The sequence below is a fragment of the Etheostoma cragini genome, chromosome 16, assembly GCF_013103735.1.
Source record: "Etheostoma cragini isolate CJK2018 chromosome 16, CSU_Ecrag_1.0, whole genome shotgun sequence".
In the NCBI taxonomy this organism is placed as follows: Eukaryota; Metazoa; Chordata; class Actinopteri; order Perciformes; family Percidae; genus Etheostoma; species Etheostoma cragini.
Genome location: NC_048422.1, coordinates 13,869,973 through 13,885,025, shown reverse-complemented (window position 1 = coordinate 13,885,025; position 15,053 = coordinate 13,869,973). Strand labels below are relative to the sequence as shown.

General features: G+C 40.2%; 1 protein-coding gene across 2 annotated transcripts; it reads left to right on the top strand.

Annotated features, from left to right (window-relative positions):
- Window positions 1-114: 114 nt before the first annotated feature.
- sgsm1b (small G protein signaling modulator 1b) lies at window positions 115-13,770 on the top strand. Of its 2 annotated transcripts, XM_034896486.1 has the most exons (25): window positions 115-361; window positions 468-511; window positions 3,548-3,623; window positions 4,439-4,601; window positions 4,799-4,951; window positions 5,300-5,367; window positions 5,494-5,636; window positions 5,850-5,981; window positions 6,157-6,281; window positions 6,370-6,437; window positions 6,528-6,691; window positions 6,815-6,944; window positions 7,365-7,491; window positions 7,574-7,638; window positions 7,727-7,872; window positions 7,950-8,078; window positions 8,159-8,332; window positions 8,484-8,540; window positions 9,205-10,443; window positions 10,527-10,651; window positions 10,764-10,846; window positions 10,934-11,043; window positions 11,139-11,235; window positions 11,348-11,515; window positions 11,731-13,770. In XM_034896486.1, the coding sequence occupies exons 1-25, from the start codon at window positions 355-357 to the stop codon at window positions 11,817-11,819; spliced, it is 3,882 nt and encodes a 1,293-aa protein (XP_034752377.1). In that variant the 5' UTR covers window positions 115-354; the 3' UTR covers window positions 11,820-13,770. The 2 variants fall into 2 exon arrangements, with proteins under 2 accessions (XP_034752377.1, XP_034752376.1); XM_034896485.1 differs by lacking the exon at window positions 115-361 and having other exon boundaries at window positions 434-511.
- Window positions 13,771-15,053: the final 1,283 nt, after the last annotated feature.

Below are 15,053 nucleotides of genomic sequence, written 5' to 3'. Positions count from 1 at the left end.
ATTTGTTAATCAAGCTCCAAAGAGTGAATGGATGATGTGACTGAGAAGCTTTTCATGGAATCATTCCAAATGTGTATTTGTAAACGCACCTTGTTGTATTACAGGGAGTTGAAAACAAGGTGTAGGTGTTGGTGTTGTAGGCTACTGTTAAAAAATGTATATGCTACTGTGACTTTAAAGGGGTGTTGGTTCGCTGAGAGAGAGGTAACAGATAGGTTTACTTTAGTCGCTACCAACACAGCGTACATCTTGGAGCCTCTCTGCCTTTTTAGCCAGTGTTGTCTTTATTGCTTTCAAGAAGTCATTCTCCAAAAAAAGGCCGTGCGTGTCAGCCGCTACAACCTTCCTGGAGCGATGGGAGGTAGGCTAGAGACACCGTTATTATTTTCCTGTCGTGAGCCTGTCATCCTTTATTTCCCACACAAGCAATCTGATCCGCATATTCACAATGTTTTCTCTCGTGACAGAGGCCGAGACGCGTCAGAAATTGCTGCGCAATGTGAAGAAAGAGGTTCGTTTCATTTTCTTTATTTCTCGCTCGTCACAGTTTATGTTGGCGATGCATGCAATGTGTGTGTGTGTGTGTGTTTGTGTGTGTGTTTGTTTGTGTGTGTGTGTGTGTGTTTGGATATCGTCCATCGGGTTTGAGCCACGACTACGACACAGGCCTGTTTATTATAGAATTGTCAATTTATTTTACATAATAAAAACGGATGCAATTAGGTGGCCAGTAAAAGGTTTTAGACTGCGTTTTGACTGGCGTGATGGTGACGATGATAGTCGTCATGATGATGAGAATGATGATGATGGTGAGGATGATGATGTTATATTAGGTGGGAAACAACACATTTAAGGAACGTGTACACATAGGCCTACATTTGTTTCTATCCATGCACCTGTTTTTTCATATCCTAGATTCTCTGTCTCTCTCTCACTCTCTCTCTCTCTCTCTGTCTCTGTCTCTGTCTCTCTCTCTTTCACTCTCTCTTTGAAGAAACTGTCATTTCTATAACACACCATCTATTAATCAAAACTAAAAGATGTGACCTTGGCATCGGCTATTGGCATTTTAGTGTGTACTCTAGATAGCAACCATAAAATGCAAAAGAGTCCAACCCAAGGTGGGTGATTTATTAAAAACTGACACCTCAGACCTTTCCAAAATGCTCAGTGATTCCATGACTCCCTAGTGAGAGAAAACAGGATGTTTTATTCAGTACTGCTGAGAAAGACCAGTGTTTCCAGTCTTATCGAGTCCGTGCTCCCCTCACCTGTGACTCATTGCCTCTTAAACATCCATGACTGGTGCTAGATCCTGCAGCAAGGAGGGGCTTGGTTGTGATATATAGATATAAAACAGTTACAGGCCTAATTAAAATAATCGATTTTCCGTATTTACATTTGTGCGTGTTTACAAAGCAGACTCTTTCTTGTTGTTTATATAAGAACAGGGACATGGGGCTACTTGATTATGGAAAAAAATAATAATCACGATTATTTAAGTTAATATTGCAATCACAATTATTTAACACAATTACTCATTAACCTTTGGGGGCGATTATTTAAAATAATTAAAAAAAAAAAACATAATCTTACATTCTAGGATATAATGTTAGTGTCCTTATTCTAACAGAAAGAGTCTTTGGATCAGAATAAAATCTGTTTTACTACTGAATCGTTTAATGACAATTCCAGATACATAACACAATGTGCATCTTTTCACTCGCAATGACCACTACTGCTGTCATTAAATTAATTAAACATTGTGCCAAACATGAACAATAATGTTGTTGTCAGTGGGCTTATTTGCTAGCTAAGTTCTGCTAAGGGAAAATTGGTATGTGAAACAGGTGATCAAACATCAACACTCATTTTACATAGTTTAACAACAAAACAAAAAGCTGAGGGAACATTACAATGTTTTTTGTGTTGGATTTAAGCGGTTTGGAGCTATTTTCCAAGCTATTGCTCTTTCAACGAATGTATTGCAAAAACACTGCGTAAAGAGAAAACTAATCATTTTTAACAATTATTCTGTTTTTGTGTTTGCCGATTAATTAATTGTCCCGCCCTACAGTCACACAAATCTGCAGTTCTGTGATTCGGTTTTTGGACACAACTCATATATCAAAAAAGGAACTTCACGGACATACAGTGCAGACACAGACCATCACACTTAATTGTCATGTTGCGTATAAACATTATTACTTTGTAGAACATGACCTTTACCAAAATGTTATGGAAGTTTAGAAGGGCTTTGCTAAAGTAAGTAACAAGCGATACTAACTTCAGTTAAGTGTCAACCTTTAAAAATGTATCATTGATGATGTAGATGACAGGAATGATAAAAAAGCTGACTTTTAATAGAATTATCTCAGCTTGGAGACTAGAAATGTATGAAAGAAAGCCATTATAGACGTGGTCTTAAACTATGTGCCTTTACCTGGCAGGAAGAATCTTGCACTGAAACACTAACGACTGCATTATGCAAAGTGTAAGATGCTGTGTTTTTAGAGTTTGAGCCGTATGGGACTATTGGACTATATTTTGGCCTCTGCTGCTTCAATTGTGACCATTTTAAAACAAATTTGTGTCTTGCAAGTTCTCCAACTTTATGGAAGTGCATCACTTAATTGCTGGAGTGCATCCTTTAAAGGTCCTATGACATGCTGTTTTTTGGATGCTTTAATATAGTCCCTTAGTGGTCCCCCAGTACTGCATCTGAAGTCTCTTTCCCAAAATTCAGCCTTGGTGCAGAATTACAGCCACTAGAACCAGTCCCACAATTAGCTTTTCTTAGGATCTGTCATTTCTGATTCTGTATCTTTAAATGCTATTGAGGAGGAGAGGGTGGGGGGGGGGGCAAGGTAGAGGGTCGGGGTGTGGGCTTAACCAACTGCCTTGCTTTGCTCGTTTGCAAGACTTCATGTCTCTCTCTTTCTCATGGGCTGGCCAAATTCTCTGGGCGGGAAAAGCAAAGAAAGTGATGTGATAGGGAGCAGATTCCAATCTGAGCTTTCATTTTCTCAAAGGCAGAGCATTATACTCAGGGCTCGGTTTACACCTATCGACATTTCTAGCCCAGGGGGGACCAAAGGCAGGCTGGGGGAACTCATATTAATGTTAAAATACCTCATTAAGTGACATTTTTATGCTATGGGACCTTTAAGCTAGAGAAAAAAACACTGGTGCCTGCATGTCACTTGCAACATTACCAGAGGATCAGTCGTAGGTGTCAAGAACCAAATTCCTCCAGAACATCTAGAAACAGTAAAAAAAAAAAAATAAGGTGAGCCTTGAAGGTTTCTGCGCTGTTCTTTCCATGCTCAAGTGGAAGTTATGAGATCTGAAAGCACAATAATTTGCTCTTATGCTACCCTCATAAACGTGTTGTGGAACCGCACTACTCCTCTGTTGCTCATCATATCGCATCGTATTGTAACGTATTCCCCTATTGCTTCCTGGCGTGCTTGTTGTTTGACTCTCTTTCACCTTATGTAACTGTGTCAGCTTAAGTCTTGTCTCACCGTGTACCTTTCTGTCTTAGGTGAAACAAATTATGGAAGAAGCAGTGACAAGGAAATTTGTGCACGCAGACAGCAGCCACATCATATCCTTCTGCGGTAAATGTTTATTTTGTGCTTACACTGGACAGTAAGCCATCTTTCTCATGCATCATGGTGTTTCAAAAAGCAAGGTACATGCTACAGGCCTTTTCCATTAGCTTTAATGCTTAACATTAACTTAAGAATTAGGCTATAAAGAGGAAGAGTAGGCGGTAAATAGATCAATTTTGTGGCATCATTTTGTTTTGTGAATCTTAAAAAATAAGTCTTTTTGCTAAAATAGTTCAGCCTTTTGTAGCCAATTTCAGAGATTAAAGCACAGGACATGGTGTAAGCCACAGGATTATAGTTGTTACAACCACATTGACATGTACAGTGCAGATGGTTGAAATCAATTTGTGACCAGCTTCCTACGAAGACACACTCACAGTGCAAAATGGTCCTTTACAGTCTGTTCCTGCAATATAAATCCTAACAATTTTTTTCTTCATAATGCTATTAGTCATGTCTTCGTATATTTAATAACTCGGATGGATGTAGGCTAACACCCTTTAAAGGTGTGATACTAACAAGGAGTGAGGCATGTGTGATGCACATCCCTCATATCCTAGCAACAGGAGATATGTGTTACGCAGATTTCAGTCTATTTCTACTTGTGCTACCCGGGCTTGCTTTTCACCTGTTTATTTTGAACACATTTATTAAGGCTTGAGGCTTTCACAAAGACGAAATTATATCATGCTTATTAGGTAAAAACAAGACTAAACGGCAAAAGAAAAATACACAACCTTTAGGAAACAATAACATGAATAAAATTGAATTGGAGAAGAAAAAAAAATATTGACTAATGCTCTGTGTGTTTTTGTGTGTAGCTGTGGTGGAGGCCTGCATGCTCCATGGACTGAAGCGTCGTATTGCAGGCCTGCTGTGCAGTAACAAGGTCGCAGCACTCTTCATGAAGGCGGCAAAAACCTTTACTCCTGCGGATGAACTCTGCCACAAGGTCCAGGAGCTGGAACAGCTCATCGAAATCAGGTGAGATGTTGACCTCCCTATGACATGGCAGTGACATAAAAGAATGAATTGCCAGTCTTCTGTATCTCTCCTCATTTGTGTTTTACTTTAATGAGCTATTATGCATCCCAATTCTTGGTCTTGTCCTACATGTCTGTTCATTTCTAATAACAACCTAAACAGACATCTCATCTGTCAGGTTTCTTACTGTTTTTCAGCAAGCAGAACAATTCTTCAGTGAGTAATGACCGCAGTCGACAATCCAAGTTGGCCTACCTCCCTCCTCAGGCACTCAAACACCTGTGGATCCGAACTGCCCTGATGGAGAAGCTCCTGGACAAGATTATCCTGTACTTGGTGGAGAACAGCAGGTATTTCTTGAACATCAGTCAATGCAATTATAAGATACTGGCTATGGAAGATTATAGCCTCCATTCACTACCATATTTTTACCTCTGTAAGAACTGGTTCTTCTACTGATCCCAGAAGCAACTGTAGGTGTCTTGTTTTGTATTTGGGGCCTCTCAGCTTCACCTGTTTTTCAATATCTTTAATTTCATGCAAAACTTTTGATTGTTCTAGATTTTTTCTGCTTTCTCCTGACACCGTATGTTATCATCTCATATTATGTGTTACCGCTGTGATATGCAAACAGGAAGTTAGTTATGATTTTAAAATAGTAAAATTTTCTAAATGTTCTAAATATGTTTTTTCTGCAGTGCCTTCTATGAGAAAGAAGCCATGCTGATGGATCCTGTAGATGGACCAATTCTTGCATCTCTACTGGGTATTGATAAATCCCACTAACCGTCACATGGACCACACTAAATCTCTAACTTACTAATTTTTAGTTTATATTATTCAGAATTTAAAATACCTAAATTACTATAAACTAATACATCTTGTTTTACAGTTGGCCCTTGTGCTTTGGAGTACACCAAAGTTAAGACTGCAGACCATTTTTGGACGGACCCGTCTGCTGACGAGCTTGTGCAGCGGCATCGCATCCACAGCGGCCACTGTCGGCAAGACTCCCCCTCCAGACGGCCTGCCCTGGTGAGATAGTGAAAGACTTAATTGATTTTCTTTGAAAATTCAGCTCTTAGTGTGGTTACTAGATATACTGTAGAGTGCTGGCATAAAGCCTGCCATCCGGCACGTCTCTCGTGCAAGATGTCAAGCTTTCTTCTCCCCTTCCGCTGACACAGCGCTGTGGAGAGAAGGCTGGGCTGTATGTAATACTTCTGATGTCTTCTCAACCTGTATCAGATCCAGAAGAGACAGTCCAGTGGTAGCATGGAGGATCGCCCACTCATGTGGGTGAGGGACTATGTTGAATCACTCCACCAAAACTCCAGAGCCACACTTCTGTTTGGAAAGAACAATGTCCTGGTGCAGCCGGTACATGTTTTCCTTTTGTCTTATAACTTTGAATACAATAACAATACAATCCTTTAAGAGAGGCTTTTTAACTTTCTGGGGGACTTGGGTGCATCTGTTACCTGATTTGTACCCAACTTATCTAAATCGTATTAAAGACATGTTGTGATCAGAAAGGTCTAACTTGTGTCTGCAGAGAGATGACATGGAGGCCATCCCAGGCTACCTTTCACTGCATCAAACTGCAGACCTCATGACACTGAAGTGGACTCCCAATCAGCTGATGAATGGCAATGTGGGGGAGCTAGATTCAGAGAAAAGGTTAGGCCGATTAAACCCAATCTAATAAAAACAAACTTGTTTTTGCATAGTTCACACAATGGCTCATATTTTCTCATCCTTCATTCAGTGTTTATTGGGATTATGCTATGACAATTCGTTTGGAGGAGATTGTGTATCTACACTGTCATCAGCAAGGTACGGTAATCCCCTTATAATGTTTTAATTAACAGAAGTAGGAGTTTTAAGAGTTATTCATCTTGTCATTCATTGTGTTCATTTCTCCAGTGAACAGTGGTGGGACGGTAGTTCTGGTGAGCCAGGATGGGATCCAGAGACCCCCTCTACATTTCCCCAAAGGAGGACACCTCCTCCAGTTTCTGACCTGCCTGGAAACCGGCCTGCTACCTCACGGGCAGCTGGACCCACCACTCTGGAATCAGAGAGGAAAGGTCAGCATGAACAGAGGATCATGAAATACCTCCGTGGCCTCCTGTTTCAATGATTGATGCAATGATGCTACATTTACTTACAACTATGATGTCTTGTAACGGTCTGTTGCCTTTCATTACTAGGGAAAGGTTTTCCCTAAACTGCGAAAGAGGAGCCCACACGGCTCATGTGATTCTGTATCCGATAAGGAAGATGATGAAGCAACCGATTATGTGTTTCGAATCCTTTTTCCTGGAATTCAGATGGAGTTCAGTAAGTGTCTTTAATCTTTCTAACTCTGCCTAAGCTAATCTAATTAAACATCATCAGCAATTACATCTACGCTTGCATTATTTTTTGAAGACTGATTTACAATTACAATTTCATTTTGGATAAATCGGTTTTCCCCATGCATATAGTCAGTGTACATTTTCTAATTCTCTCTACTGCAACATTTCATGTCTGCCTATTTAGTGCCTGTGTGTCCATTTCACATAATAATCCTGTCGACAGTAAGGAGACGTTGCATGGACATGCAGTAATTTGTAAGCCACATCTCCATCTCCATCCTTTCACTTGGTTTTTCCATATTTTTTTTTCTCCATTTTTATGGAATGTTATGTCCACATCTATTGGAATTTCATCTGGTTTTACTACTGTAACGGTAATGATATGGGATTTGATGCTGTGCAGTGGCCCTAGAGCTGATGGACCAGGGTGTCAACATGTGGCAACCGACACCCAGAAAGTCCTCGTGCTCCTCCTGCTCACAGAATGGCTCCTCTGATGGCTCTCTGCCTAACGGCTGTAATCAGGAAAGGTAAGTATTTCCCAGGGCCAGGCTCAAATATATTCTGATTAATCCGGTCGACTAAGTTTGTGCTATTACTCTTTTCCACCAGGGCTCCCTTAAAGCTCCTTTGTGACACAATGAAATACCAGATCATCTCCAGAGCTTTCTATGGATGTGAGTACAAACAACTGTTAAATTTCATTCATTGGGAACTCAATTCATTCCTTGGAAAAAAATATGAAAATATGTATTTCCTCTCCAGGGCTTGCATACTGCCGTCATCTGTCCACAGTTCGTACCCACCTTTCTGCTCTGGTCAACACCACTATAGTTGACCATAATGTGCCCTGTGATGCCCGAGGAGGTCTCTCTGTGGAGGTTTGGGGCCAATACCTCAAGGACAGCTCTGTAAGATTCACTCCAAAACACCATCCCATGTGTGAGTTCAGTGTGCATTGATAAATACCAGACTTAATCTTGTCCAGGCGTATAAGGAAGAAGAGTTACACAGGCTTGTGTATTTTGGTGGTGTGGCTCCTTCACTACGCAAAGAGGTCTGGCCCTTCCTGTTGGGACACTACCAGTTTTCCATGACTGAGAAATGCCGGCTAGAGGTAGTCCTGTCAGACTGTATCATTATAAGGTACACATATAAACCATTACTATCTTTGTTTACAAAAGGTTTCTGTTTCAGATTGACGAGCAGATGCGGGCCATGTATGAGCAGACTATGAAGGAGTGGCATGGTTGTGAGGCCATTGTCCGCCAGACGGAGAGAGAGAAACATGCCAAGGCCATCGCCAGATGTTCATCTGGAGCCAGTGTGGAAAGAGGACCAGTGCAGCGGGACTCTACCATCAGTACAGATGCAAGTTTGACTTTTTGGCATAAAATGTGCTGCCTTATGAAACCATTATCACAACAGACAAAAAAAATTATAGTGTCATGATATCATTTCTAAGGAAGTTTCTTGACAGTTGTGCTTTTTGTCTCTCGTGTGATGCTTTTCTCCACTCCAGTCGTCTCTAAGTAGCAGCTCAGATCAACAGAATGCTGATTCCACCAGCAGCGCACAGGTAGTTTCTCATAAGCATGAACATAACAACAATTATCTCTAACACCAGTGTTATCGCCATGTAAGACGTTCACTTATTGCGTTAGCTCACTTATTACAATGTATAAATAGTTTACTATAATATCCTCCATTTTCCAAAGCATATCATTAGTTTATATATTGATTTACTACTTTCCATTAAAATTGAATTTAAATCAACTTGCAGAAACTTGTTTGGTATAGCTTAAGAGTGATATTAAATGTTGTATCACCTTAATTATTTGTCACTGTTATGTTATTGTCAAACATGTCTGACAATTCATAGTTCACTGGCATAACAAAAGTCACATTGATGAGCTGTGTTGTCAGAAAGTTAAAAATGAAATTTTCTAGAGTGGCTCTAGAGTGGTTCTGTGGGGCTGCCTTTAGTTTTTCCGGAATTTTGTCATTAATCATTCAATGGAAAAAACGAATTCTTACCAGATCGTGGTGGTATATAAAAAGTCAAAGAATTACCAAAATGATTGTTGTTGAGATATTTCTCAACAATGGAATATTTGCAGCAGTATATCTGATTTGCAACTAATGGGCTAACACATGCAAAACCATTGGTGTAACATTTGTCCATGTCATTTCTATGGGATACAAAATGTATTGCGTGTTCACCACTTTCCTTTGGTTACTAGGTATGTGGATCAGTTGAGGCAGTGGATCAGATTGAGACTGAGCCCAAGGCTGGGGAAGAAGTACAGCACAATAATCCACTGAAGGACATCACAAGTGACACTGTAGAGCCCTCACAACCTCCCTCTAGCAGCCCCTCCTCCGCAGGTCTGTCAAATCAACGTCCAGTTTCAGAAAAACGCCCTCTTGTAAGAAAATCCGCTGTTGGATCTGCAACCTCTCAGCAGTCAGTGGAAGCATCAGAAGTCTTACATGACAAAACTACAACTGGATCACAGTCAGGACGGGAGGATGTAATCGACCCAGTAGCCAAGAACGAGGTTTCAGAGACAAAGATGGAGACCGTCTCAGAAGGTGAGGTGGTTAAAGACTGTGGGATCAGTAAGTCACAAGAGACATCTGAATCTGAAGAAAAACCTGAAGTAGAAGAAAAAGATATAAAAACAAATGAGAAATCTGAAGATTTAAAAGCAGTAGAAACAAAAACGAATTTAAGAAGTGTTCCAGAGAGCACTAATGTTCTAAAGCTAGAAAGAGAGATTCATAACGAATATTTCCAAGCGCCTCCACTCGGGCAGACCTTGACTTTTCAAGCACACAAAAACAAAGATCTGGAAGTGGAGTCATTATGTCCGCCGGTGCCTATAGCAGAAAAAGATACTAATCTGGAGAGTGAAAAGAAGCCAGAGATTTCTGGAAAACCTGATCCAACTTCTGAAAAAAAGGCCACAGAGGCAGAAAGAAGCCATGCCTTAGCTACAGTTTGTGACTTGACGGAAATGAAAAAAGCTGCAGAAATTCCATTTGAGAAACCTGGTTCAAATTCACCTGTCAGACAAGTTCTGAACGCTCTCCAGTCAGCGTCAAGGGGCAGCCTTTCATTATCGTCCCACTCTCGGCAGTCTCCAGACACAGCAGATTCAGATGACTCTCCTTCTGCCCTGGAAATGGAGGACATTCCTGCAGGGACATGTGTAACGTCTGACGTTATTAAGGCCAGGCCTTTGGCAGGTCTCGCTGCACCTCTTATCTCCCTTGCGCAAAGACAGAAAATGGCATCAGAGGACCCCGTCCTAGATCACCATCTGGACACAAGCTGTAACACCAGTCCTGAGGGCACCGACCTGGGCCTTTCTGAAGAGGAGCCTGAGATGGAAAATGTGCTCACTGAACCAGAGTCTGCTGCAGAGGTGGGAGGAGACGCCAATCACGACGAATCCCCAGAAGAACAAACTTATTCTGTAAGCATTACACTTTACATACAGACGCACTTCTTCTTTTGATCATCAGCACGGGCTAACATAATTCACTATTATTTTTGTAGCAAGAAACACTGGACATGTACTTGATCAATTTACATCGCATTGACAAAGATGTAAGACGTTGTGACAGAGCATATTGGTACTTCACTCCTGAGAACCTGGAGAAGCTGCGCAACATTATGTGCAGGTAAATGGGCCGCTATGCTCAATAACTCTGAAATTTCAATCCAAAAACAATCAAATCTGAAAAATTGAGTCAACTGTGCAATTAAATCTGCAAAATGTGGACGTCTTTGCAGTTACGTGTGGCAGCATCTAGACACAGGTTACGTCCAGGGCATGTGTGATCTGCTGGCTCCTCTACTTGTTATTCTGGACGATGGTCAGTGACCCTTTATCTTTAGACGCTTTGCCTGGATGTAGACAAATGTCTAAATTACTCACTTTTTTTAACGTTTATGCTCCCCAGAGGTCATGGCATTTAGCTGTTTCACTGAGCTGATGAAGAGGATGAACCAGAATTTTCCTCATGGAGGTGCCATGGACTCTCACTTTGCCAATATGCGTTCTCTTATCCAGGTATTTGCATATATGTGCACCAACATACATGTGCATGTACAGTATATACATCAAAGCTATAGAGTAATGATGAAAATTTGTTTTTATACCAATAGATTCTGGACTCTGAACTGTTTGAACTAATGCAGCAGAATGGAGACTACACACACTTCTACTTCTGTTATCGTTGGTTTCTACTTGACTTCAAAAGAGGTGGCAAATGCAGGCAGCATAACATTTGCTTGAATTGCTTTTAAAAGAGAATTTAGCATTTCACATAACGCAATACTGAAAATAATGTTTCTATTATGATTTTTTTACACAGAAATGGTGTATGAGGATGTGTACTCCGTGTGGGAAACAATCTGGGCAGCCAAGTACACTTCCTCTAAGCACTTTGTGCTCTTTATTGCTCTGGCACTTGTGGAGATGTATAGAGACATCATCCTAGAAAATAACATGGACTTCACAGACATCATCAAGTTCTTTAACGGTAAGACGAGAACTTATATATATGTACACTAGATTGACATACAATTCTACTAATCAGTTGAAGCAAAGTTAACCAGTTGATTAAGATGATAGTTCAGCTATGATAATATAGGATACTTTCTTAGTTAGGAGAATAAAAAAAATCTTAAATAGCTTCAATTTTATGAAGCAATTTACCTCCTGTACAACATGATGGGGCTTAAATTCTCTTCTCAGAAATGGCAGAGAGACACAACGTCCCGCAGGTCCTGATGATGGCTCGAGACTTGGTCAACAAAGTGCAGACGCTCATAGAAAACAAGTGATGCAGGATGCTGCTGTTCTGCTGCTGCTCCCATGTTTCTTTGTGCAAGCTAAATTGTTTCAAGATACCGACACAACAACAAAATAGTCATGTATTCAAGAGGAAAGGAATACATGTTAATGAAATGTAGTGTTTGGAAAGTTCCGAAAAGACAACGGGTCAATATTCTATGATGATTGCATAACAACTTCTTCCCAGTTGCTCCTTCTATGTTCAGGGGAGATGCAATTGTTGCCAGTAAATTTATTTTTAAAGCGTTAAAGTTCACCTAGTGAATGTACCCTTGTTAAAAATGTATCAGGATGTTGTTTATTTTGCCTTAAATTGAGCCATTTTCAGGGATACAAGCAACCAAATTCGTAACTATATTCTTCTTCTTCAAGGTTGACTTTGTTTAGTTATACCTACCATACATCTTGTGATGCACTTGAGTATATTTTCGTAAATACATTTTTGCTGAAATTGTAGCTACCATGATTAGACATCATGTGATGCACTTGAATTTTATTTTTTAGTAATAACATCTGGCTTTATTAAATGATTTGATCAAGTAAACGTCAGAGGTACAGAAGGTTGTGTGCTCCACGTAGCATGTGTGGTTTGCTTCTCAATAGCCATTTTGAGGACCACTTGCTGGCTTCACTGAGGCTTGATGGTCCTTATTCTATGTTTCCCTTGATGCACACAAGCTTGCAGAATATTCAGACCAGACTTGTGAACTCCGTGCCATCTGGCATGATTGCACATAGTTTGTGCCATGTCCTCTGGTACCAAGTTCTCATTCTTTGTGTTCCTTTTATTTCTGATCATGTCTATGCATTGATTAGCTTTCATCGCTGTGCGGATTGGTCTTTGATACTGGTTTGAATGCTCAGGCTGCAGAATTTAGCTGACAAATTCTACTTCCTTGCAGCATTGCAATTTTGCTTTCATGGTTAAATTTTGATGTGGTGATAAAACTAAAGGGGTGAGCAGTGAGGACAGCATGCATCCTTTGCACTCATTACTTCAATTGTTCACTTTCACTTTGAGATCAGTTAAATAGTTATTTGCCTTTTGTCTTGTCCTTTGAATCTTGTCCCGAGTTGAAATGAAAAAAAGTCTCTTGGTTGCCTTGTCTTTAACACACTCAATTGCAGTATTTTATATGGCCAAACTTTTGGCAACAAGTCTTACAATAATTGTTAATATTTCCTGGAGTAACTGTGCATTTATCTTCATTATTACCTCAAGATCCCAGTGTTCATGCCTGTTGAAAATGAGCTCTGCTTGCTGAACCTCATTCAGTCAGCCATTTGAGACGTAAGCCTCTATTACATTTATGGATTCACTTTAGCCTCAACAATTTCCTGAGCTACAATTTGTTTCCTGTAGAGCCAGTGTAGCCAGAAAGCACCTTAATAGGCTTACCTCCTTCCTTTGAAAAAGCAGCCAACATGTGCAACGCCTGATGGATTTGATCTGATAGCCTCCAGTTCCTTGGAGGACGTTTGGCTTGACTGTAATGGTAACCAGATTGATAACTGCACACCTCCTCTCACAAGAGTTTCTGTCCATTTTAGTACAGTGCCGCTTAGACTGTCGTAACTTCAGCTACTTGTAAATTTGATGGTTTTGAAGCCCTCATCAAGTTTTCACAGTCTAGTAAGTAAGGTCACGTTATTATACTTAAAGGGTTAGTTGAGTGGTATGTGGCCATGCAGTTAATTTTGGTTTGGTTTTGGCTGAAAATGAACTTTTAACGCCATTGTGTCTTTCCAGAAACAATCATAACTTTTATTTCATGAAACCCAAGGACATTTTACAGAATTACAGTGGCTATACAAAGGTAGGATGTAGGCTGTGGTGAAAAAGTGGCGTTTCAGGAGTTTTTAAAAAAATGTCCGGGGATGTAGCATTTCAAATATCTGCAGAGAGGGTGCTCCAGAGGGACGGGACTGCCACACTCAAGGCTCTGTCTCTAACGATACAAAGTCTGGTGTGGGGAATGGAGAGCAGGCCAGCGTCTGAGGACCGTAGGTTTCGGGGCGGGGAGTATGGATGGAGGAGGTTGGAGATTTACAGTGGAACCAGGACATGGAGGGATTTGTAGGTCAGAAGGAGGATTTTGTATTTGATGCAGGACTTAATTGGGAGCCAGTCAAGGTGGATGACGGTTGGGGTGTGTTGGTGTGGGTGAGGACCCTGGTGGCAGAGTTTTGGACCTACTGGAGCCTGTCTAGGGTTTTGCTGGGGACCCCAGACAGGACTCCATTGCAATAGTTCAAACTGGAGGTAATAAAAACATGAATGAAGGTTCCTACGACGGAGTCAGAGAGTAATGGCCAGAGACCTTGATATTAATAGATTTGGCCAAATAAAGTCTCATAGTGCATCCATTTCAGATGGATGTCCTAAAATCCTCAGCAGACACAAACAAAACTATCTACATGGCTAGACAACAGCATAAGTATGTCAGAAAATACGTTTTTTTGGTGCCACTCACAGTTATAGCCAAAACACACGCGTTTGGTTCACTGTGGCTTAAATACCAGTGTTTCGTTCTCACTGCTAATGTGTCAACATAACACGCCAACATGGATTATTGCTGTTTGTGTATTGCTGTGTTTGTTGTCAGAAGAATACTGTATATGTGTCAAAAAGAAACTAAGCTCATACATATTTATTAAATGCAATACAATGTCTGTATATGAGCTTAACAGATTATAATGAACAGAAAGATGAAAATATCAAATTTGATTTGTCACATGAAATTGTACGGGGTATTAATTCCAGTGAAATTACATTGGAAATAAATATTTTATTTTTTGTCTGTCTTCTGAAATTGTCACCTGGTATAATTTATTGCGTATTAAAAATATTATATTTTGCATTCCATGTGCCTCATGTATACTTCAACACACTTTCATACATAAGTAAGTATATGTTGGTGCCTTGTTTAAAGTCACTTGGCCTTTAAAGGATAGGTTTTTGTTCCTGTACAATTGTAAAAGTTTTTGGTAGCAGTTACTTATTTCTCATCTGTGGAGATAAAGACATCCCTTCCTCATGTGATTTTAACAACAGTCCTTGTTCTGCTACATTTACATATGCTACATTTCACATATACTTTATGTTCACAGAGCATATTATTTGTGTTGTTGAGTGTTTTGATGGCTTACTATTCAAGTAATTTACCGCTTGCCTTAATCAAAATTAGACAAATCTATTAATTAATAGGACAATTAATGGAACA

Coding starts and splice junctions, on each gene's coding strand:
- sgsm1b (XM_034896485.1), top strand. CDS start 449: ATGTTTTCTCTCGTGACAGAGGCCGAGACGCGTCAGAAATTGCTGCGC. Junction 6,282..6,369: donor GAGCTAGATTCAGAGAAAAG/GTTAGGCCGATT, acceptor TCCTTCATTCAG/TGTTTATTGGGATTATGCTA. Junction 8,333..8,483: donor ACTCTACCATCAGTACAGAT/GCAAGTTTGACT, acceptor TCTCCACTCCAG/TCGTCTCTAAGTAGCAGCTC.